At 36.2% G+C, this 24,551-nt stretch overlaps 1 protein-coding gene across 1 annotated transcript in view; it reads right to left on the bottom strand.

Annotated features, from left to right (window-relative positions):
• ERO1A (endoplasmic reticulum oxidoreductase 1 alpha) overlaps positions 1 to 24,551 on the bottom strand; it is a 43,151-nt gene that overhangs the window by 4,407 nt on the left and 14,193 nt on the right. Inside the window, exons 4-14 of the mRNA XM_029951113.1 lie at positions 24,180 to 24,218; positions 18,855 to 18,931; positions 18,683 to 18,756; positions 14,161 to 14,281; positions 12,610 to 12,656; positions 9,975 to 9,986; positions 7,009 to 7,035; positions 6,790 to 6,882; positions 5,698 to 5,944; positions 5,169 to 5,238; positions 67 to 153 (exon numbers count right to left, since the gene is read on the bottom strand). Coding sequence (XP_029806973.1) covers positions 67 to 153; positions 5,169 to 5,238; positions 5,698 to 5,944; positions 6,790 to 6,882; positions 7,009 to 7,035; positions 9,975 to 9,986; positions 12,610 to 12,656; positions 14,161 to 14,281; positions 18,683 to 18,756; positions 18,855 to 18,931; positions 24,180 to 24,218 — 894 coding nt within the window. The remainder of the gene's footprint in view (positions 1 to 66; positions 154 to 5,168; positions 5,239 to 5,697; positions 5,945 to 6,789; positions 6,883 to 7,008; positions 7,036 to 9,974; positions 9,987 to 12,609; positions 12,657 to 14,160; positions 14,282 to 18,682; positions 18,757 to 18,854; positions 18,932 to 24,179; positions 24,219 to 24,551) is intronic.

Here is a 24,551-nt window from a genome sequence, read left to right as displayed (position 1 = left end):
AGAAAAGTCAGAAAATTCTTTGTGCAAAGGAAAAATGAAAAATAAGATTATGCTAGATTTACTTACCTGAAGCTTTCCCCAGAGTCGACATTTAAAACAACCAACACAATCCATGATTCTTGAAATATTTCTAAAATGCAGTCGAAAGTCTTCCTAAAAACAATTCGACAAGATTGTATTTAGATTTAGCATATAATCAAACACTAAGTATTTTCTGAGTGCCTCCTATGTGCCCAGCACTGTGGAGGGGACTTGCGGGGACCGAAAAAGGGGAAGAAAATTAAAACCCACATTCACTGAGTACTTCTTGCATACCAGAATCTATATACGCAATTTCATTTTATAATCTACGTGAATTAAAAAAACAAGGTTCTGAGAGGTTAGGCTGCCTAAATTCCCATATGTAGGAAACAGCAAACATGGACTCCTGGCCTGCCTGTCTCAGAAGCTAAACTATCTGTAAATATGCACAAAGGTAACAGAGTTGAGGTGTTCTGCGCTATGTGATTATTAACTATATGTAAATATCAGAGGATGGGGGACAGGGGTAAGATGGCATCATTTACCAGGAAAGAAAAAAGAAGGGGCCCCTGGGTGGGTAACTTGGTTAATATCTGACTCTTGGATTCAGCTCAGGTCATGATTTGACAATTTGTGAGTTCTAGCCCTGAGTTGGGCTCTGTGCTGATAGCACGGAACCTGCGTGGCATTCTCTCTTTCCCTCTCTCTGCCCTTCCCTCGCTCGCTCACTCTCTCTCTCTCTCAAATAAATAAATAAAATTTTTAAAAAAGAAAAAAAGAAAGGGAAAGGGAGAGAGAGAGAGGAAGAAATTTCAAAATTTGGCTTCATAATAGTTAAAGCCATGCTTTCTGGTATTAATTAGGTAAAACAATCAGATAATTTTATTATTAATAGTATGTTATGTTTTTATTTTTAAATATATTTATAATTAATATTATCATACAGAAATACACAGAATATAGTGCACATCCAGTCTTTAAAAGAAACTATCACAAGTACCACAGAAACCTCTATATATGCCTCCAAAGTCCTATATCCTACTCTCTATAATTATTCTGAATTTGGTGTTTATCATTTCCTTTTTGGTTTATACTTTTAATACATAGGTATATATCTTACACTAAGGTATTATGTTGGTTATAATATGACAGAATTAATCCAGATCATCCAAAAGTGGTATATGTCCTTAAGAAATAAGTAAAAAAGATGGGAAACCAAGAACACATCCTACTTTTACTCCAATGGAAATTATTACTTGACCTGCCAAGTGACTCCCTCTGTCCTGGACTTATCCTGGAATCCCAAGCTTTAAGTGGAAAATCTGGCATACATTTCTGACTGAATACCCATTATACAATCAGCCTACAATTTGAGGAGCATGTAGCACTTGTCTATTTTTAAATGTGATAAACCACATGCTGGGCTCAATGAGAAGAGAATAGGACCAGAGATTTTAAAAGGGGAATAAATCAGCAAAGACTGGAACCCGCTATTCGAAGTAGTATATTCATAGTTCATTCTTCCCCAGAAGCTTTATATAGCTTGAGACTTTGAAATAGGTGTAATATATACAACATTTTTTTACAGGATCCCAGATCTTGTATCTTTATTAATACAAATTTTGTAATAATTTAATACAAAGCCCAAATTATTAATACTATTACCACTTGTTAACAATATTCTAGATCTTGTGTTTCTATACCTTTTGGACTGAGTTCAATAAGAGGTAACCTGAATTTTATTTTATTTTATTTTATTAATAGTTTATTGTCAAATTGGTTTCCATACAACACCCAGTGCTCTTCCCCACAAGTGCCCTCCTCCATGACCATCACTCCCCTCCACTCTTCCCCTTCCCCCTTCAACCCTCTCGGTTCATTTTCAGTATTCAATAGTCTCTCAGGTTTTGCGTCCCTCTCTCTCCTCAACTCTCTCTCCCCCTTCCCCTCCCCCTGGTTCTCCATTAGGTTTCTCCTGGTCTCCTGTTAGACCTATGAGTGCAAACATATGGTATCTGTCCTTCTCTGCCTGACTTATTTCGCTTAGCATGACACCCTCAAGGTCCATCCACTTTGCTACAAATGGCCAGATTTCATTCTTTCTCATTGCCATGTGATACTCCATTGTGTATATATACCACATCCTCTTGATCCATTCATCTTTTTTAAAAGTATTTACCCAGTAATATTACTCTAAGTAAAGTTTGGTGATTTAAGGTTTCCTTTCAACATGTTCTGACCTTGAATTAAAGAAAAAAATCACACTTTTAACAATAATAACAGCATAGTAAAATTACTCTAAAGCAGATGTTTCCATCTTATGAGGTGCTGACTTCTGAAGGGTTTAATAGTTACAAGGGCCTACTGAATCCATATGTAGACAAGCATTGCTTACAGACAGAATAAACAGCTCACATGTATGCACTGTAAATTTCCAAATGAATATAAATGTTATAATCAATAAAACACAACTTTCCCAAAAAAGTGTTACCAAATGTGTTTTAGCCTTTTGGTAAGTATAATTTCACAATCTGTACATACTAAAATAACACTGTCATAGGAAGAGCTTAAAAGTTTTTGACTTTAGGGGTGCCTGGGTGGCTCAGTCAGTTAAGCGTCTGGCTTCCAGCTTCGGCTCAGGTCATGATCTCATGGTTCGTGGGTTCAAGCCCTGCATCAGGCTCTGGGCTGACAGCTCAGAGCCTGGAGCCTGCTTCGGATTCTGTGTCTCCCTCTCTCTCTGACCCTCCTCCCCTGCTCGTGCTGTCTCTCTCTTGTCTCTCAAAAATAAATAAAAAACATTAAAAAAAATTTTTTTAAAGAATTAAACAGTTTTTGACTTTAGAGACTCAAAGCTGGAAAGGTTGGAAGCCTCTGTTCTAAAAGACGGTGCTTGCTTTTGTGGACACCTAAATTCAGTATCTGAATCTATGTTTGTTAATTCAAATACCTGAACGTGGCAGCTCTTGAGTACATCTTTGTACGACATACAGAGAATAAGCTTACAGTAACCAAAGTAACATTGCAAAACTAAAGCCAAGCACAGTGCATAAGTGAATTTAATATGCCAGAACCAAACTATTAAGCTAGAAATTTACTGGATCAGACCAGAGGAAAGTATCTGTGAACTTCACAGATATCAATGTCCAATAACCTAAATATATTCCAAAGTTATCTCGGATTAGAAAAATTTATGATCCTTAAAATAACCAGAACCTGAGTCACTTATAAATTCTCCTTGTTTATGTATGCAGCTTTTAGGTCAGCACTTAAAATTATAGTCAGTGGGTAGAATGACCAAACATGCTGTGGTTATACACTGTAATTTATATTCAGTGAAACCAATTGACCAAAAAACAATTTTCACCCAATCCTTCAATGTTTTAAAATCCTCTTCTATTTTGAATTGAACACTATACAATTCTTTCATACAGTCTTCTATTTCTAACCATAAACCAACAGAGTATAAAGCAGATGAAATTTTTTTTGAGAGGGGGCACAAGTGAGCAAGGGGGGGGGAGAGAGAGAGAGAGAGAGACAGACAGAGAGAGAGAGAGAGAGAGAATCCCATGAGGGGTAGAGAGAGAAAGAGAGAGAGAAAGAGAAAGAGAAGGAGAAGCGCGGCTCACCTCAAGCGGGACTCGAGCTCACCTGATGTGGGACTTGAACTCACAAACCATAAGATCATGACCTGAGCCGAAGTCAGATGTTTAACCTACTGAATCACCCAGGTGCCCAAGATGAGATTTTAAAATGAACTTATACATACCCAAAACTAATGTAACACTCTATATTAATTATAAAAAATAAAACATAATGTGACTGTTCAAATCCATGTGTTCACCATAAACTAAGAAAGTAACTTTCTGACATTAACAATTTTTCTTGTTTTTATTACTTCTTTATTGTAAAAGAATTCAGAAATCTGAATTCTGAAAAAATTCTGTTAAACTCCATAGGATATCAAAGCTGAGTATTTCAGAGTTTTGATAAAATTAAAACATTATGAGAAATATTTCTAATCTGCACAATATAAAAAGAGTTGATGCCAAAACACAATCCAATACACTAGCAAGTATACTAAAAATAAGGAAGACAGTGAAAATAGTAGGAAAAAATCTTTTACAGTATCTTCCCCCTCACTTGTAAGTTCCTGGAAGCTGCCTGGGAGGCTCTGTAAGCACTGGAGCATGTATTTCTAGCAAGAACGCTTTCAGTGGGAGGTAGATGGAAGGTCAAAAATAACTATTATTTCACAGCAAAAAAAAAAAAAAATTGCAAAAAGTATTTTGTTTGCAAACTGCATAAAATCAGGTTCTTTCCTTATGGGAAGAAACAAAGAATAATGAAACAGAGGAATGCTGCCATAAATATTCTCAAGAAATCAAATCAAGCCCAGAGCCCCTGAGGGCTACCTGCCTTCACTTACCTATAGCTTTGTAACAGAGAACAGTCACATAATTTTACTTGAGTCTCCAAGTAAACTGGAAGTCGGCTGACGGTAGTTGTTCCTTCCTTTAATGACAGGAATCCTATTTTCCACATAGTGAGTGTTTAATAAACCTTCCTAGTAATATTTTATATTGGTAGGAGTTTGATGCAAATATACACAAAGGTGGTCTTTGCCCAAACTAATACCCCATTAAGAGACAGTCCTCGTTTTGTAGGGTATCACGTCTTTCCTTCCCGTGGCTACATGCTGGCCTTCCTAAATACTTTAATTCCTGCTGAATGAGATGCAGGACAAACACTGTGCCCTCTCTCTCTAAAGAGGATCTAGGAATTTAACCAAAACCATTTTCAGAATTCTCCTCAATAAACAACAGATTAATATTGTCATTCATGCTCTAGGGTCCCTTTCCCTTAATTTAAAAGTTCTATCTGCTATGACCCCATCAATGTGAAAGCCATCTGTAAAGTGTGCGGCGACACACAGATTGCCGTCATTAACTTTGAACACAACACAGACTCGATGTTAAGATGTTAAGCCTTTGGACTTTTTTGGAGGAAAAGAAAGATTATGACTCCGGCATTCCTTATAATTTCATATTTATATAATAAGATTTATTGTTAATTATAAAAACATGGACATATATTCATACCTACATAAGAGTTTGAAACTAAAAATTAAAGTATAAAACCGTTACCTTTAGTTTGTTTGCTTCTTTTTTATCCCCAGCAAAAAAGGAATTCTCGTCAAAATGCAAAGGAAATGACCTGTGTTTCAAAACAGAGAAGATTCATTTTCAGGTATTATAAAATATTAAAAATCCTGCTAATATAACACTTTACTGGTTGGTGATGATTAATATAATTAAAGTAGAGTAGAAAAATCAATACTCTGTTGCCCCAAAACAAATTCTTATCCTCAAATCTAAAACAACTACATAAAACAAAAGTTTGGCCCCAAACCGAGTATGTTCAACCAAATATGAAAATAAAGTTGGTATCAAGTACTACAAGAATGATTCTTAAAACTAAAAACTTGTGGCTTTTAGTACCTAAGTCAGAACAAAAACTAAACCCAATTCTAAAAGACGTACAAGCAAAATTAGCTTTTAATTATTTTTTAAATGATTTTCCTCTCTCTAAATTAAATGTTCAAGAACTGAACTTTCGATACTGTCACTCTTCTATTACTGTTTTAGGTTGTACAAGTTGTAATATGTAATTTACTTGATTTCATGAAGTATTTCCAGAAGTAACATTTTGTTTTCTGCATCCTGAACTTTATTTCCAGTGAAGAGTTGAAAATCTGGGCGCTCAAAGAATGGTACCACTTTAGATAAAGCCCTTAATTCTATTAAGTAGATAAAATACAAGTTCTTTAGCCTTCTTGGACCCTCTCCTTCAGTCAAAATTCCATCAAACCGCTGCTGAAATTCTGTAATGTTGTGTCCCCATTTCTTTTCCAACCATGTTTCTAAGAAGAAAGAAAAATAAAATAATATTAAAATCTGAATTTTAAAATTAACTTTCAATGTGCTTACATTGGGTTATTTATGCCTACAGAAGTTAGTTTCATTTTGTATTTTAAAATATGTAACAATGAAAAGTGCTTTTCATAATTTAGCTTTTAATAGTTCTACATTAATATTTCATCTTCTACAACCCATCCTTAAAAGAAAAATAAATTCACTGTTTTACTGAGAAATACGGTTTCACAAAAATCAAATGTTTGAATATGAATATAAACATATTTATAAAACCAAAATACGTAATTTAAACAGGACTATCCAAAATTACTAGTAAGTTTGAAACCCTATTTAAAATTCAAGTTACTCTAGTTTGCTCCTGAGACATAGAGATACTTGAAGTTCCAGAATAGGTTACTGATGAAAATCAACCATGGTCTTGTTTTGCAACAGCATTTTTAAAGGATAAGAAGTGGGAAATGCTTTTCCCCATTAAATTCCAGGCCTGAAGCTGGCCCACAAAATAAAAGGGTTTTAATGCAGTAATACCTAATGAATAACAAACTGTACTCTTAGGAGCTATTTTAACTCCCATAACAAAATAATATTTCCAAAGTGATGTGTACAATTTTGAGCAGTTTCTTAAAAGAAGGTAAAGAGAGATAAGATCATGCTGAACATGTCCTTAGAACATCTACAGTCCCTATAATCCTGATTACTACCAGCTAAGACTGAATTTTTATTGCCTAATATTCAATAGGGTCAACTTTGTCCCATTAAGGTAAATACCAAAACATTTTAAGAATATCTAAAAATAAATGTAGTAAAATAAATAACAGTGAATGTCACATACCTTGTAGAAGATACCGTGCACTCAAATGCACATTAATGCTTGCATGGAGGCCAGATATAAGTCTGTAGAATGCTCTTTTTTCTACACAGAGGCCTAAAAATAGTAATTTGGTAAGAGAAATTTCATGTGAAACTTGAACCATTATAAAATTAATTTTGTATGTCTTTAAAAATGAGAAATATTTTTAACATTTAAATTTGCTTAAAAGTTTCCAATTACCTTCTAGCCAGCTGTAAAAAGTGTTCTCTGAAATCAAAAGAAAAATAAGTCACAAAGCTGTAAAAATGCCAATACGTAAGTTTTTCAATAGATAATAGCAAATTTTTGCCAAACAGTGATTTAAAAATTAACGAAAGGTCCAATTTTTATGTGCAATTTCTCCAAAGGAAAGAGAGACAGTTTGCTATGGATTTGATTAATACCATTCTCTTGCTCAGTCTTTATTTATTCTAATTTTTTTTTTTAAATAGGCTTCCTGCCGAGTTCAGAGCCCAACACGGGGCTTGAACTCATGAATGTGGGATCAAGACCTGAGTTGAGATTAAAACTTGGATGTTTAGGGGAGCCTGGGTGGCTCAATCACTTAAGTGTCCAGGTTCAGCTCCGGTCATGATCTCATGGTTTGTGAGTTCAAGCCCTGTCTGCATCAGGCTCTGTGCTGAGAGCTCAGAGCTTAGAGCCTGCTTTGGATTCTGTGTGTCCCTCTCTCTGCCTCCCTCTCGTTCTCTCTCTCTCTCTCAAAAATAAACATTAAAAAAAAGAAAAGAAAAAAAAGTTGGATGTTTAACTGAATGAGCCACCCAGGCACCCTCTCTTGCTTAGTCTTTAAAAGACGTCAGCATTGCCTTAGGTAGCCTGGCTCTTATAACTTTCCAGGTAAAATGCTTTACAGGAGGTCAGAACACAGGTGATGCGATGAAAATTAAGAACTCATTAGATGCATTTCAAAATTTGAAAGTAAACGGAATTTGTGAAATAGAATTGGGATGTGTTATTTGCATATAGCTCATGGTATTTTATGCCATTCAGTATTTCAAAGAAACAATACATGGAAGTGTTACAATACCAAAGAATGCTTATATTCCATGGCCAATAAGATCACTGTTCATATACTTAGACCTGATAATTCTGCTTTTAGAATTATGTTCTAAAGAAGTAAATGGTGAAGGACTGAATAATTTGTATGATGATTACATTATATGTAATTTTTAAAACTTGAAATAATCGGGGGGTGCCTGAGTGTCTCAGTAGGTTGAGCATCTGACTTCAGGTCAGGTCATGATCCCACAGTTTGTGGGTTCAAGCCCTGCATCAGACTCTGTGCTGACAGTTCAGAGCCTGAAGCCTGCTTCAGATTCTGTGTCTCCCTCTCTCTCTGCCCCTCCCTCACTCGCACTTTGTCTGTGTCAGTGTCTTTCAAAAAAAAATAAACCAGAAATAATCAAGATGTACAATGCCTAAATTAACATGACAGAATACAATCTAACTAGGTAACATGGTAGAATAATATAAAACTATTTAAAATGATAAGAATGTGGAGCATGACAATACATGAAAATGTTTATTTGAAATATCATGAAAAGCCATTGGTATAATTTTTGTAACTATGTAAAGATTCTAAGGATGCATTTACTACAGATGGCAAACATTGTACTATACAGTTCTTTTGACTAAAGTTGCTTGTAGTTATATTTAAATTTGAACTAAATAAGCATAAAAGTTAATAGAAGAAATGACAAAGAGAATAAGCAATAATTTAGACTATCAAAAACTTAAAACATGTATTTGTCAGAAAGCCTCACAAGCAAAAGTAAAAGGCAACAACTAAGTAGATAAAATGTATGTTACAAATACAACAAAGGGATAATATCTTAAAAAAATAAAAAGTTCGTAAGCTGAATAAAAATGCTAAAGTGCCTATTTAAAACAGGCAGTAGTAAAAAATTCACAAAGGATAAACTACTAATGGTAATAACAGATAAAAATTACTCAATTTCACTAGTAATTAAAAAATGCAAATTAAAACTATAGATATACCACTTAAAAATTTTTTTTATGTTTATTTACTCTTGAGAGAGAGAGAGAGAGAGAGAGAAAGAGACAGAGGCAGAGACAGAGCGCAAGCAGGGGAGAAGCAGAGAAAGAGGAAGGCACAGAATCTGAAACAGGCTCCAGGCACTGAGCTGTCAGCAAAGAGCTGGACACGGGGCTCACGACCACGAGCGGTGAGATCATGACCTGAGGCGAAGTCGGACACTTAACTGGCTGAGCCACCCAGGGGTCCCGCAGATATACCACTTTTAACAGTAAAGATAAAAATATGACAATACTCAATGCTAAAAAGGGTCAGGTAAAACTAGCTGTTTGGAAGGGATATAAAATAGCACATCCTTTCAATGACAAAATGCAATCTGGTGATATGTATGAGGAGCCTAAAATGTCCATAACTTTTGATCCAGTAAATCTATTTCTAGAAATTTATGCTGTTATTGGGGTGCCTGGGTGGCCCAGTTGGTTAAGTGTCCGACTTCAGTTCAGGTCATGATCTTATGGTCTGTGAGTTCAAGCCCCATGTCGGGCTCTGTGCTGATAGCTGGAAGCCTGGAGCCTGCTTCAGATTCTGTCTCTGTTTCTCTCAGCCCCTCCCCGACTCACTCCCTGTCTCTCAGTCTCTCTCAAAAATAAACAAACACTAAAAAAAATAATAAAAAGAATAAAAATAAATTTAGGCTGTTATGGATGAATATGTACCCCCTAAAATTCATACGTTGAAACCCTAACTCCCCATGTGATGGTATTTGGAGGTGGAGCATTTGGGTGATTAGATCAGACAAAGTCATGAAGGCAGGTCCCCATGATGGCATTTGAAGCTTCCTACTTGGACCCAGCAGATCCTAGAGTTCTGCTCAAGGAGTAAAGGAGAGGGAATTTTCCCTGACAGAGGCCAGAGGGAGTGCCTGCTTCCATGTGCAGTCGGTGAAATGCACAGGTGAACTATCAGGCTGAGGCAGGTTGTCTCTATGCCTGACCCCAGGCACAGTCAATTTTCTCTTAATCTGTGCTTTCACCTCCGTAATCTTAGATAAACATGAGTGTCAGAAGTAGGAAGAAAAGTCTGCCAAATAAGCATCTGACTGTATCTGCAAACAAACATATATAATATCTGATAAAGAAGTTATATTTACCTTCATTTTTCCCTGAAAAACAAAACAAAATGTTTATTATTGTAAACTTCTTCCAGATGGCACTTTAAAATGCTATACTTCCATAAAATAAGGCTTTGAATTGAATAATGGTTAGTTTTAGTCCATCAGTTTACCCATCTAAGCAAAATCTGACAGTTAGACACTAGTGACAGCAATTCTATCTAGTGGCAATAGGAGTTGTGTCTGATTTGCCTCAAGGGCATTCTCTCTAAGAGCCTGCAGAAGGAGCGGTTTCAGCATGGACAAGATTTAATATGGGCTGACAGGAGAGAAAAATCTAATCTATCATCTGAGAGTACTCTCAAGTCTCTTAAGGATTTAGGATTATTTGGTTGGCAGAGCCTTTTTCCACATTTATTTATCCTAAATCTATAACACAGTTTCTGCTAAAGATTTGTGTTCTTGCTTTGAAACCTCCAGATTGACATTGTGAAACTTTACCTTATTGAAAAATATTTTTAAGACTATTTGTTAAGATTCAAATTATGCACAGTTCAGCGATTTGTATGTAGCCGCTCCTTTACTATTAAAAACCTGTGTTCATTTTGCCCAGGCTTATTTAATGTCATCATTGTTTGATTATTAAAATAACATATGCTCACTGAAAATATACATTTCAAAGAAAAAATAGAGGACACAGATGAAGTAAAGAATGTCATCCATAACTCCCTCTGCCCTATATAAATACCATTTACATTTTGGTAAATGTCCCTTTTTATTGCAAATAGATATTTAGATAGTATATTAAGTATGTTTTTACAAAAATATACATACTGTATACATACTGCTTTTGATACTTCAGTGTGCTCTCTGTCACTACTGACATAAATGAATACAAGTTTTCAGCAACATTTCTAACGGCTGCAATCTACTACATGAATACACCATAAATCATCTAATCAGCTCCTTAATGACAAACATTTAAATTGCTCCCACTTATCTTTCTGATAAATTAATTTACCAGATCAGAATGTGAGTTCATAGTGAGAATCACATCTCTTAGTACAAATTTGCTTTCATCTGATATTAAATCAATAGCTTCCAGTGAGTTAGCATATGTGACACCATGTAAACCCAAACCCTTGTTTAAAGATATTCTTTCATTTCGAATCTAAGAAAGACTAGTCTGCCAACATTTAGGGAATGATGCAATCTTATTGCTTTCCAGGAGGAAATTTATGTTTATTGACTCTATGAGCTCAGCAGCTTTTCAAATGAATTTTAAAAATGAAAACCGTATATATTTCCTAAAAACACATCAAATATTTCATCAGTGAGCACATATTAAGAGAACAGGGATATATATTTCCTAAGCAAAAAATCTGAAATCATACACTGAAATGGTTTATCCAACAAACCCTTCTGCTCTTATAGACTGGGCAGGGCTCCCGAGTTTCAGTGTACACTCCTTCTGCGCCCTCACAGGGTCTAGCGCAGAGTGGGTAGAGGGTAATCACTTGTGGAAGGAACAGTGATCTTCACAGTGTAGACAAGACCATTAAATGAGGAGAGCAATTTTCATCAATCATTTATTTAACAAACTACTCCATCTGCTATGTGTCAGGCTCTCTGCTCAGAGATGAAACCAATAAATACTCCCCATATGTCTGAAGTACTAGGTAATATCAATAGACACATAATAGTAAAATAATGCCAGATAGTGAAAAGGTGGTAAGAAATATGAAACATGACATAAGACCACTTTATGAGGACCGCGAGGTTTCTTCCAGTTAGGAGGGTCAGGGAAAGTGGAAAAGACAGTGTTCAGGCAAGCCCTTGAGAAAATGAAAAATGTTAATGAAATATAAAGACATGTGAATTTGAAATCAGACTCCCAATATATACAATGATTTCAAGTTCTGGGAAAGATTTGAGGCAGAAAGTTTTTGGATACTCGTTTAACTAGAAAATGAATAAAAATAGTAAAAAACTAAATATAGACATTATATAAAAATGGACAGAAGAATAAATATTTCACCCAATCTCCATCCTATGATAATCTAATACTATGAACTTCATTACATAAATACTTCTTTTTGCATGGACCTCAAGCATATTGTAGTACAGAGGTGGAATTTAAGGAAAGGTATTAAGCAGGCTGTGTTGTAGCTTATGAACAAGTAATAAATTGTATCATGTATCTTGAATGTATCATAGATAAGCTGCTATATAACGATTGCCACTTCAGATAGCTGTGAAATTAGGTGATTAACTAGCTGTTACTTCACCTTCTAATTTCTGTATAAGTCTAATTACATGAAACAGAAGTTGGTGTTTTGATTTTTTACTTTGCTTTTCTGTTTTGAGTGTCATTGCAACTACTGTATTGTAAAGGATGGAAAATAATTGCATATGTTAAAAAAATATGAAACTTTATAAAGTTAAAAAAAATAAAATAAATAGAATACAAAAAAAAAATAAATAAATAAATAAATACTTCTTACTGGGGTATAAATATTTTAAACACCAATTTCTCTGTAAGGGTGAGGCATAACTTCTATGGAAATTGGAATATATGATCTCAAACGCTCTTGCCAACCCTTAGCTGGCCTTCCCCTTTCTTCTAACCAAAGTTCACTACCTGATAAATAATATAACAGTGCAAATAACTCACCTTGACCAGACGCCAAAGGATTTAAAGGTCTTTTAATTGTCTGTGGCCTAGAAACACATAGAAAGAATTCAATTATAAAATATAATTATGTTACCTTTCATGTTATAATTATTTAAGTAGAAGCAAAATTACCTCAGAAAGTTTCTTAATGACAATATCCAAAAGCAAACTGTTTTATTGAGCTTATAAAATATTTAGGTTTCTCTAACTGCTTTAAGAGACGGTGGTTGTTTTCTGTTTTAGCAGTAATACTTTCTGATCTTTCCTCATTGTAGCAGCCAGAAAGCCATTTCTTAATCACTTCTTCAAACAAAGGAAGAAAATACTAGTCAAGCTCTTCTCCTAGAGTCACAAATGTTTTTATATATATTTCATATACACACACACGTGTGTATGTGTGTATGCATGTGTGTGTGTGTTTGTGTATGGTTCGCTCAATGAAAAACAAACAAACAAACAAATGTAAATACACAACACAAGCATTAAAATAAAAAGGAGGAAAAAGTAGTGAGGGTAGATTATTTTCCACTTAGTAAATCTTAGGTACATCAATTTGCCCTATGGCCACCAAGTTTGTTATGATTTCAGTAAAAAGTTTTTTTTTTTTTAGATTTATTTGTTTTTGAGAGAGAGCACAAGCTGGGAAGGGGCAGAGAAAGGGGGACAGAGGATCCAAAGCGTGCTCTGCACTGACAGCAGTGAACCCGAAATCAGGCTGGAACTCACAAACTGTGAGATCATGACCTGAACAGAAGGTGGAAGCTCAATTGACTGAGGCACACAGGTGCCCCTGTTTTAGTTCACATTAAAAAAATACCCTTCAGGGGCACCTGGCTGGCTCAGGTGGTTAAGCATTCAATTCTGAGATTCAGCTCAGGTTGTAATCTCAGAGTTCATGGGTGCAAGCGGTGTTGGGCTCTGCACTGACAGTGCGGAACCTGCCTGAGGTTCTCGGTCTCCCTCTCTTTCTGTCCCTCCCTCGCTCATGCTCTCTCCATTATTCAAAAATAAATAACCTTTTAAAAATAAATAAAATAAAATTTAAGAAAAAAAACTTCAGGGGCACCTGGCTGGCTCAGTTGGTATTATTACATAACTCTTTTTAAAAAATTATTTTATTTTATTTATTTTTTAATGTTTTATTTATTTTTGATACAGAGAGAGACAGAGCATGAGAGGGGGAGGGGCAGAGAGAAGGAGACACAGAATCTGAAGCAGGCTCCAGGCTCTGAGCTGTCAGCACAGATATCAATGCAGAACTCGAACTTATAAACCGTGAGATCATGACCTGAGCCGAAGTCAGACGCTTAACGAACTGAGCCACCCAGGAGCCCCTACACTATTCTTTGAAAGAAGAAAAAAAATTTTTGTTGAAAGTCATGTCCACAGTTTTCCCCAGAGGGGAACTAGATTAATTAATAAGTATTTTCTAGGTCCAAATACATCCCTTAACAAAGTGAATGTGATTTATAATTTAGAGTCATTATGATTTTGTTTATATAGAGAAGTCACTATATCTTTCAGGATTTTCTAAATGAAAATGACACATACTTAAAACAGTTTTCTTCATAGATGACATTCCATATCTTCCAAGCGTCTGGTCCTTTGTAACCGGTGTAGCGCTCAGGATTAAGGAGCAAATCAACATATTCGGCATCAGGAGACTGTATGTCTGTAATAGAAAATGTTTCATTAAATCTTTTTCTTCAGTTACCTTAAAAAACTAGTATAAGAGACTATACTCCACTGATTCTAAGGCACTACAAATGTAACAGTGCATCCAGACGTAAAAACAACCTCTTACAAGAGAGATGCGAGAGAAAGGAAGAAGAAACAAACAGCCACAGTAAATGTATTCACGAGTTGCAAAATCATCCTGCTTTTAGAAATGATGAAAAATAGGACTATATGAATTTTAGGACTGAAGAAATATGGTAATTCAATTCTCATAAGCTATCCAGGCAAAGAATATACTGCACATTTCCCCTCCACATGAACCACAAGCAATTCATCAGTAACTAAGGTAAATGAAGATGTAGGACTACCATACACTGTGTGTGGTCAAAAACTTCCTTCTTGGGGCGCCTGGGTGGCTCAGTCGGTTAAGCCTCCGACTTCGGCTCAGGTCAGATCTCACGTTCGTGGGTTCGAGCCCCGCGTCAGGCTCTGTGCTGACAGCTAGCTCAGAGCCTGGAGCCTGCTTCCGGTTCTGTGTCCTTCTCTCTCTGCCCCTTCCCCTCTCATGCTCTGTCTCTCTCCGTATCAAAAATAAATAAAACATTAAAAAAAACCTTTAAAAAAAAAAACCTTCCTTCTTACATGAGCACCATCAAGATCCACTATAACGCTGTCCCAAAGGTATATTCCTAAACGTGCAAAAAGTTATAAAAAGCAGGATATTAGCATCAGCACTATTTATTAAAGGGAAAATCAGATGCAAACTGAAACATCCAACAGAGTAGAGCCTGGGCTCTGGAGCCAGAGTGCATGGGTTAGAGGACAGTCCCCGCTCCTTATTCAGTGTGGAACTCAGAGCAAATTACATACCTTCAGGCACTGGTGCCAGCATTTATAAAATGGGGATAATACACAGCACTACCGTGACTTAAGTTTCTATGTGTAGAGTGCTTAGAACAACAGTAAGAATATAAGACATATTAGCTAGAGGTATTACAACATACCTTAACAGACCATTATACAACTCCTGATTTCAGCTTAGGTTATGATCCCAGGGTCATGGGCTCAAGCCCTGTGTCAGACTCTGCAGAGCATAGAGCTTAAGGTTCTCTCTCTCCCTCTGCCCCTCCCCTCTGTTCATTCTCACTCTTTCTCTCTCAAATAAATTTTTTAAAGAAAACCTAAAAACACAATGACAAAAACAAAAATAAAACTAAGTTTGGTTAATTTTATGCTAAGTGACAGTATATTCGAGACATAAAGGAAATTTTGCTTCTAGAAGTAGCATCGTGACAACATCTAGAAATAACTTGACAGTCCATGCAGAAATGGCAATTAAAATAACTAAAAAAAGTAGAAATGAAACTTAAAAACAAATTTGCATGGGGCGCCTGGGTGGCTCCGTCAAGTTAAGCATCCGACTCTTGATTTCAGCTCAGGTCATGATCTCACAATTGATGGGTTCAAGACCCACACTGGGCTCTGGACTGATGGTCCAGTGCCTCTTTGAGATTCGCTCTCTCCCTGTCTTTCTGCCCTTCCCCCACTCCCACTCTCACTCTCTCTCTTTCTTTCTCAAAATAAACATTAAAAAAAAATTGCATGAACTCCTTTAGTTGAGAAACAGATATCCTGTTCATCTTAACTAATACTAAAAGTATTGCCACAGGGGCGCCTGGGTGGCTCAGTCAATTAAGCATCCGGCTTCAGCTCAGGTCATGATCTCATGGTTTGTGGGTTCAGGCCCCGCATTGGGCTCTGTGCTGATAGAAAGCTCAGAGCCTGGAGCCTGTCTTCAGATTCTGTGTCTCCCTCTCTCTCTGACCCTCCCCTGCTTGTGCTGTCTCTCTGTCTCTCAAAAAAAAAAAAAAAAAAGTATTGCCACAGTAGATATAGCAAGTTATAATAAATTCATAAAACTCTCATTTTTACTTTTTTATCTTTATTTATTTTTGAGAGAGAGAGTGCAAGCAGGGGAGGGGCAGAGAGAGAGGGAGACACAGAATCCGAAGCAGGCTTCAGGCTCTGAGATGTTAGCATAGTGCCTGATGTGGGGCTCGAGCCTACGGACTGGAAGATCATGACCTGAGCCGAAGTCGGACGCTGAACTGAGCCTCCCAGGCGCCCCTCATTTTTAAAACATATAAATAATGGCTCAACATCTAGTACTATAAGACAGAAAGCTAATCACCAAGAAATGATTCATTTTTACTATTCTGCCTAATTAGACATAAACATTAGTTAGTTGACTGGTAATTTTACTTATAACAAATATTTCATCTTGCCTCATTTGTTTAATAAAAAATAATTGTTATGATAACCATATTTTGCCAGATGACAAAAGCTCAAATTTCTAATTAAAATGTGTAAAACACCTTGTCTTCTACCTACCATTTACATACATTATTTCTTCCTTATAAAGCTATCCTTTTCTGTCTTAATATTGACTCTCCTTCAACAGAAGAAATAAATATAAATGGACAAGTGATTCATCCAAGATAAGAGCACTCCACCGATAAATGAATTATTGATTCTCAGTCCTTGCTACACAAATAGAAGCATGTAGCCTCAAAAGGTTACTTAGGTAAACAAAGTGAATGTATGACAGTTCCTTCTCTAGCACTGCAGGTCTAAACAAATGTGCAGCATGTTATAAGCTTAATTTTATCTCACATGCTAATGTTCAGGCCAAAGAATATTTGTGGAAAAGACAGAAGAATTAAGGGGTGGAGGGAGTATTTTATTCTCCTACATTTACTAGTCTAAACCTGGGTGTAAGTCTACAACTCCTTATCCAACATCCCTGGGACCAAATGCATTTTGGAATTCAGAACTTTTCAGATTTTAGAAAAGTATTACGGTATACACAGCATATACTGAGTATTATCACTCCAGCCGGGACTGGGGAGCAACTTTTAATCAAACACCAAAAACATGTCTGCATTGAAACAAGTGAATATTCACACTAAATGAGTCTGTGCTAAACTGAGGGGGGAAATACTCATTTTTCAGAGTTTCCGATTTTGGAATTATGAACAAAGGATTATAAATATTATCTGACAGACTACGGTCATGTTTTAGAATAAGGGAAGCACACATTTCTTTTTTTTCCTTCCAAAGTGAAACCACAGAGTTAAAAATAAGTACTTTGCCTTCCTCTTTTTGGGGGGAATTGCAGGATTGAGCTTTCACTTGCAATTAAAATGATCTGCCTCACTCTTTTTGCTAATATTTTCAAAAGATCATTAGTCTGCTTCAAAAGAGCACCACTGAAGTATATCAGAATTAAGTTTGACTTGATTTTGTTCAGTCACTTAAAAGGCTAACCATTCAACTTGGAAAAAGGAAGATACTAGGAAAAGGAAGAATAGGAGAATCCATAAATCTGATGAAAGGGTGCTAGCGCGTGCTAGGTCTCCTGGATTTGAACACGACCAGCACTATGGCCCAGCTCCGGATGCCTCAGATGCAACTCATGGTTCATTCTTCTCTTTTCCAAAAGTAACACACACCATCATTAGGGAAAATATGTAAATCCAAGGCCAGTACAACAAAAGCAGATTTTTGCAATCTCTACATTTGAGCTATTTATGCCAAATGCATATGTGCCTGTATATGTATATAAACATATATATGTGTGTGTGTATATATTTTTGTTATATATAAATATATACATATAATATTTATAAGTATATATATTACTGAGATACACACAACTGTAAGACTCAGGAGGTAATTTTTTTCCAGAAACCTAGGGGTTTTCTTTTGCTTGTTTTGTTTTTTAACTGCGGTAAAACATAACGTAAAACATACCATTTTAACCGTGTTTAAGGGTTGGGCAACTATCACCACCAACGGTTTCCAAACATTCCTATGACCCCCAACAGAAATTCTATAACCATTACACAAGAACTCTGTCCTCCCCTTCTCCTAACCTCTGGCTACTCTATCAACTTGCCTATTCTAAATATTTTATGTAAGTGGAATCATATGATAGTTGTCCTTTTGTGTCTGCCTTATTTCATTTAGCATAGTATTTGCAAGGTTTATCCATGTCACAACACATATCAAAACTTTGTTTCTTCTTATGGCTAAATAATATTCCACTGTATTCTGTTTGTCCATTCATTAGTTGATGGATATATGGGTCATTTCTACCTGTTGGCTGCTGTGAATAATGCTGCCATAAATATGGGCATACAAGTATCTGTTCTCCTATCTTTAATCTTTTTTGGTATATGCTTAGGCGTTGTTATTAGGTCATATGGTAATTCTGCCTTTAGTTTTTTGAGGAACTGCCAAACTTTAGGAACTGAGTTCTAAAAACCATTTGAAAAGATTTTTCTTTCCTTAGGCACAATGTGAAACAAAATGCACACTATAAAAAACGTTATACCGTCAGCTTCACAGAAGCTGTCTGAGGAGTCATCATGCTTGGTCCACTGAAGAACAGCCTTCTGCGTTTCCTCACTTCAAATAAAGAAAACAGGGAGTGTTATCCTTTTTTAAAGTTAATGTTTCACAAGAAATAAAATATAAAATACTAACACACACAAAAAAAATCAAACCTCAGCGATTCATCCACAGCGCCAAGTCGTTCAGCTTGCTCACATTCTTCAATGAGATTATTGGCTACCTCAGAGTACTAAAAGGAAAAGAGGAATGAATAGATTATAATTACTGCATTTTTAAAACTTTTTAAAGAACTTCAGTTATTTGAGGTGTGTTTATACCTAGCACCATTTCCGTGGCTTCAAAACTTAAAAAAAATAGGGGCACCTGGATGGCTCTGTCAGTTGAGCGACTGACCCTTGACATCAGCTCAGGTCATGATCCCAGGGTTGTAGGATTGAGCCATGTGTCAGGCTCCATAGAGCCTACCTGGGATTCTTTCTCTTTCTCTCTCTCTCTCTCCCCCTCCCTCCCTCTCCCCTTCTTGTGATGGGGGGGGGGGGGCTGAAAAAAATTAAGCCCTCATTTTCCCTGAAGCTAAAAACAGTAAGTAAAAGGCTTTGCCTCTTGCTTTTGTTGGTGAAGACATTTACTATAATGGTCACAAAATAATGGATATGGTTCTGATAACTCATTACAAGCTACTCAGGAAGAAAATCTCTGAAGTAGAAGGAACACTGGGGAAGCCATCACGAGGCAACATGCGGCTGTATATATAAAAATTTTCATAGTAACATACATATTAAAAATTTTAATTTAGAAGTCATTTAGTCTAAGTGAAAAACCACATACACCAGAATCATATGTAAATGCACCACTGCAGCCACACATGTTAAGTTATTGTTTTTAGACATACTTTTCTTAAACAACTAGTAACTTACAAAGTAGGTGCTTTGGCTTTGTCAGTAGATTTGTGTGTTTCGGTGTTTGTGTAGTCAGAGATATTTTTACGGACCTTGTGGATGGGAAATGATGACCTTTTGTGCAAGTTACAGATCATCATCAAATGTGGTGAGAAATCGAAATTTAATACTTTTTCATGAAGCATGTACTTCTTTATTCCTTTCTTGTTATTTCAGCCAAAAAGATTCATTGTAAAATTTTTTAACTACTAAATAGTAAAATAATTATAAGCTGTCAATATGCACTATATAAAAAAGATAAAACCACTATCGGAAGACTACTCTCACTCTGCAGGATTGCTCACCCGCTATTTTCCATATATACTTTAAATAAACCTAACCTATAATTTGCCAGATTTCCCACTGACAATCAAATGGCAGCCCGGCAGTTTAGGATCTATCACAGGCCACAGCACAAATGGCTGCTAACCCAAGGGACCAGAAGGGCAGAGTGTCTGATGTTGTTCCCTCCTCTTCCTAAGACTGTAAGGAATTATAGCCATTGGGTCTCCCCACAAGTATTTTATCAGCAGGCATTTTATAACCCAGTATCCTGTCCTTGAAAAATCATTTATTTATATCTAGAAAAGGTCAGAAAAAGAACCACAAGTTATTATTGGTCAACTTGGTATTAAGTAAGAACTCTTTAGTGTACATACATCTCAGGAAAGACAATAAAGGAAGCTAGAAATACAAAGTATTTGGTTAATCAAATCCATCTTAACTTATTTTAATGCAACTATTAATATTTTATTTAAAAACTGTAAAACTCAGGACAAACAATAAATCATTCAGGATGCTGGGGTGCCTGGGTGGCTCAGTCAGTTAAGTGTCTGACTTCAGCTCAGGTCATGAACTCACAGTCTGTGAGTTCGAGCCTCACATAGGGCTCTCTGCTGTCAGCACAAAGCCTAGAGTCTGCTTCAGATCCTCTATCTTCCTCTACCTTTCTGCCCCCTCCCCCGACTCACATTCTCTCTCTCTCTCCCCCACTCAGGAAAAAAAAAAAAATTAAAAACAATCATATGCCAGAACAATAGGCATAAACCAGTCCTCCCTTAGGCAAACCTTGGCATATGGTCCCTTGATGTACTCTTGTCACACTCTAAGTGCTTTATATTTTACTCCAAGAGAGATGAAACACATGAGAGGATTTTAAATAAAGGAGAGATACAATCTGAGTTCTTAAAAAACAAAACACTCTGGCTGCTGTCTTTACAAGAGACTACAGAGGCAAGGGCAGAGTACGCAGACCATTTACGAGGCTACTATAATAATCCAGGCAAAAAATGATGACATCTGTAAATAGAGCAGTAGCAATAAAGAGTGTCAAGATCCTGGATATATTTTAAAGTTTTATAATCACAAATTGAATTTGTCCTACCAAAATAGGCCTTGAAACAATAACAACCTAGGAACATTTAGCACCCCTAGGACCCAGATTATAATCTCTAAACACCATTTCCCACTAAAAGACCCAGGACTATTTAGAAAAAAACATTTATACAATAAAGGTTAATTCCAAGCCCAGAGTAAGAAAAGTACAAAATAAGCCTAGAATATCTTTTCCTAACAGAAAGCAAAAATTCTAGGAGCACCTGGGTGGCTCAGTTGGTTAAGCCTCTGATTCTTGATTTTAGCTCAGGTCATGATCTCATAGTTTGTGAACTCAAGCCCTGATTTGGGCTCTAAGTGTGGAGGATGCTTGGAATTCTCACTCTCACTCTCTCTCTCGGCCCATTTCCTGCCCTTTCTCTCTCCTACATTCTCAAAATAAATAAATAAACATTTAAAAAAGAAAAAAAAAGTCTATTAAGACTATGGGGATCATTCCAAAAGGCCACAGTCACTTACTTGAAGGAGCACCTAGTGGCCAAAGATGGAACAACTCGAGCATCAAAAGGAAGATGCTAGAGCACCAAAGTCATAATTATTCTGAAAACTGGAAAGCAAAGGAAAAGATTAAAGCATTTATACTGTGTGCCCTGCATAAACTATTTCAGGGAATCCAAATAGTTGACAAGAAATGGTTTTATAGAATAAAAACAGATAAGAAGTATAGAAAGAATGATATAAATATGCTTTCAGTCATATGTGGAATTTGAGAAATTTAACTGAAGACCAAAGGGGAAGGGAAGGAAAAATAAGTTACAAACAGAGAGGGAGGCAAACCATAAGAGACTCTTAAATACAGAGAACAAACTGAGAGTTGATGGTGGGGGTTTGGGAAGACAGGGAAAATGGGTGGTAGGCATTGAGGGCACGTGTTGGGATTAGCAATGGGTGTGGTATGTAAGTAATGAATCATGGGAATCTACTCCTGAGGCCAAGACTACACTATATACACTATATGTTAGCTAACTTGATAATAATTTATTAAAAAAAAAGAATGATATAATTAGAATATCCACATTTTCAAACCCCTAATGAAAGAATGCAACAAGTAATAATCATCAAAGCGGCTAATAAAACTTTCAGGTAAAAAGCTAGTGGGGAACTTTATAATGGATGTATAATCAACCCAATGATAGATTATAACATCATAAAAAAAGAAAACCAAAAAAAAAAAAAAAAGAAAACCAGACATTATACATCTTCTGATATGATGTAATAGTAAGAACACAGCAACTCCAATCAATATATATCAGAAAATGAATCTGAAAAGCCTTAATACCAAAAACCAGGGAGAGGGAATGGACATGGGCTGGAAGACACTTAAGAGACAGAAACATACAAGTAGTACCAGAAAATAACAAAGTGCTAAAAAAAGAGAAAAACTACAATGATGGGAGTATGTTAAAGGGACACAGTAACAACTGAAACAACTCCCAACGGCCAGAATAGAATGATTTGAACAGTAAAATAAAGTCATACCTGATTATAATCCAAAGTATAAAATATGTATCTATGATATAAATCATTGAATAAATAAGTAAATGGAAAGGGATATAAATCTCCCATACTGAAAAATTCCAAACAATTTATATCCTCAAGAAGATAAAGCCCAGGGCGCCTGGGTGGCTCAGTCGGTTGGGTGTCTGACTTCGGCTCAGGTCATGATTTCACAGTTTGTGGGTTCATTCCCTGCATTGGGTTCTATGCTGACAGCTCAGAGCCTGGAGCCTGCTTCAGATTCTGTGTCTCTCTCTTTCTCTGCCCCTCCCCTGCTCATGCTCTGTCTCTCTCTGTCCCTCAAGATTAAATAAATATTAAAAAAAGAAGAAGAAGAAGAAGATAAAGCCCTCCTAAAATATGGGCTGTGCATAGTGAATTCCCTCCAAAGAAAGCAGTGTGAAAGGGTGGAAAACAGTAAATCTACAGTGGAGAAAACCCAAGAAAAATGATATCAGCCAGGTGATCAAGGTTAACATTAACAGTAATAAGTCACGCTGATGGTATGTATCCTTGATAAAATGTGATGAAAATGGCACTTTAGTTTCATAGTCTTCCTCCTCAAAACACATAACACCAGTGTAATCATGACAAAAACATCAGACAAATCCCAATTTATGGACTTTCTAAAAAATACCTGACCAGTATTCCTCTAAAACACCTTATCAAAAACAAGGGAAGTTTGAGAACCTGCCACAGCTAAGAGAAGCCTAAGGAGACATGACTAGTAAATGTAATGTGGTATCCTAGATGCGACCCTGGACAGAGAAAGGACATTAGGTACAAATCTGAACTAAGTATGGACTTGAATGATAATATATTAATATTGGTTCATTAACTATAACAAACAGATCATAATAATGTAAGACGTTAATTACAGATGAAACTGGCATGGGGTATATGGGAACTCTGTATTATCATCACAATTTTTCTATAAATCTAATAGTGTTATCAAATCAAAATTTATTTTAAAAAGGGGGGGGGGCCTGGATGGCTCAGTTAGTTATGTGTCTGACTCTTGATTTCGGCTTAGGTCATGAACCCAGGATTGTAAGATCAAGCCCCACAGGGGGCTCCACACTGAGTATGGAGCATTCTCTCTCTCTCTCTCTCTCTCTCTCTCTCTCTGCTCCTCTCCAGCTCCCACTCTAAATAAATAAATAAATAAATAAGTAAATAAGAGAGAGAAAGAGACATAAGAGACACATGAACCAAACGCAATGTGTGAAATATGTCTGAATCCTGTTTCAAACAAATAAATTATTATGAACAAGTAGAGAAATCTGAACCCTGACAGTGGTTATATTTTAAGTATTTTTTTTTAATCTTTAAAATGTCTATGAAACTTTTCTGGACAAAATGATTTATCTGTGAATGGCTTTAAAATAATTGGGAAAATAGGAGTACAAGGTACAGATGAAACAAGACTGACCATACACTGATAATTGCTGAAGCTCTTTATTTATCTCTCATGCTTTCTATAATAAAAGACTGAACAAAAGGAAAAATAAAGACTTGAGTACAAATGACTCTCAAGGTGTTTACTGTGAAGGAGAGTAGAGAAGTAAGGTCATGCCTGGCAGGGGAAATGAATTTTATGAGTTTTTTGTCAAGATACTAGAAACATTAGTAAGTATATATACATACCTTGTAGCTTGCAGATTTAATTCCATCAGGAACTTCATCCTGAAAAAGAAAAAACATGTTTTTATGTGACATTTAGTCTATCTTCTGAAAAAATGTTGTTTCAATGATTTATGAGATTATTTTTATTTATTTATCTTATTTATTTATTTAAAGTAATCTCTACACCCAGTGTGGGGCTTGAACTAATGACCCCGAGGACAAGAGTTGCATGCTCTTCCAACTGAGCCAGCCAAGTGCTGCTATGGATTATTTTTAAACTGAGAATAATTAGGGGGAACCTGGGTGGCACAATCTGTTAAGCGTCTGACCCTTGACTTCGGCTCATCTTACAGACCTGAGCCGAAGTCAAGGGTCAGAGGCTTAACTGGCTGA

Source organism: Suricata suricatta, chromosome 9, assembly GCF_006229205.1.
Source record: "Suricata suricatta isolate VVHF042 chromosome 9, meerkat_22Aug2017_6uvM2_HiC, whole genome shotgun sequence".
Classification (NCBI taxonomy): Eukaryota; Metazoa; Chordata; class Mammalia; order Carnivora; family Herpestidae; genus Suricata; species Suricata suricatta.
Note: the sequence above shows the minus strand (reverse complement) of the source record. Positions and strands in the feature narration are given on the sequence as shown.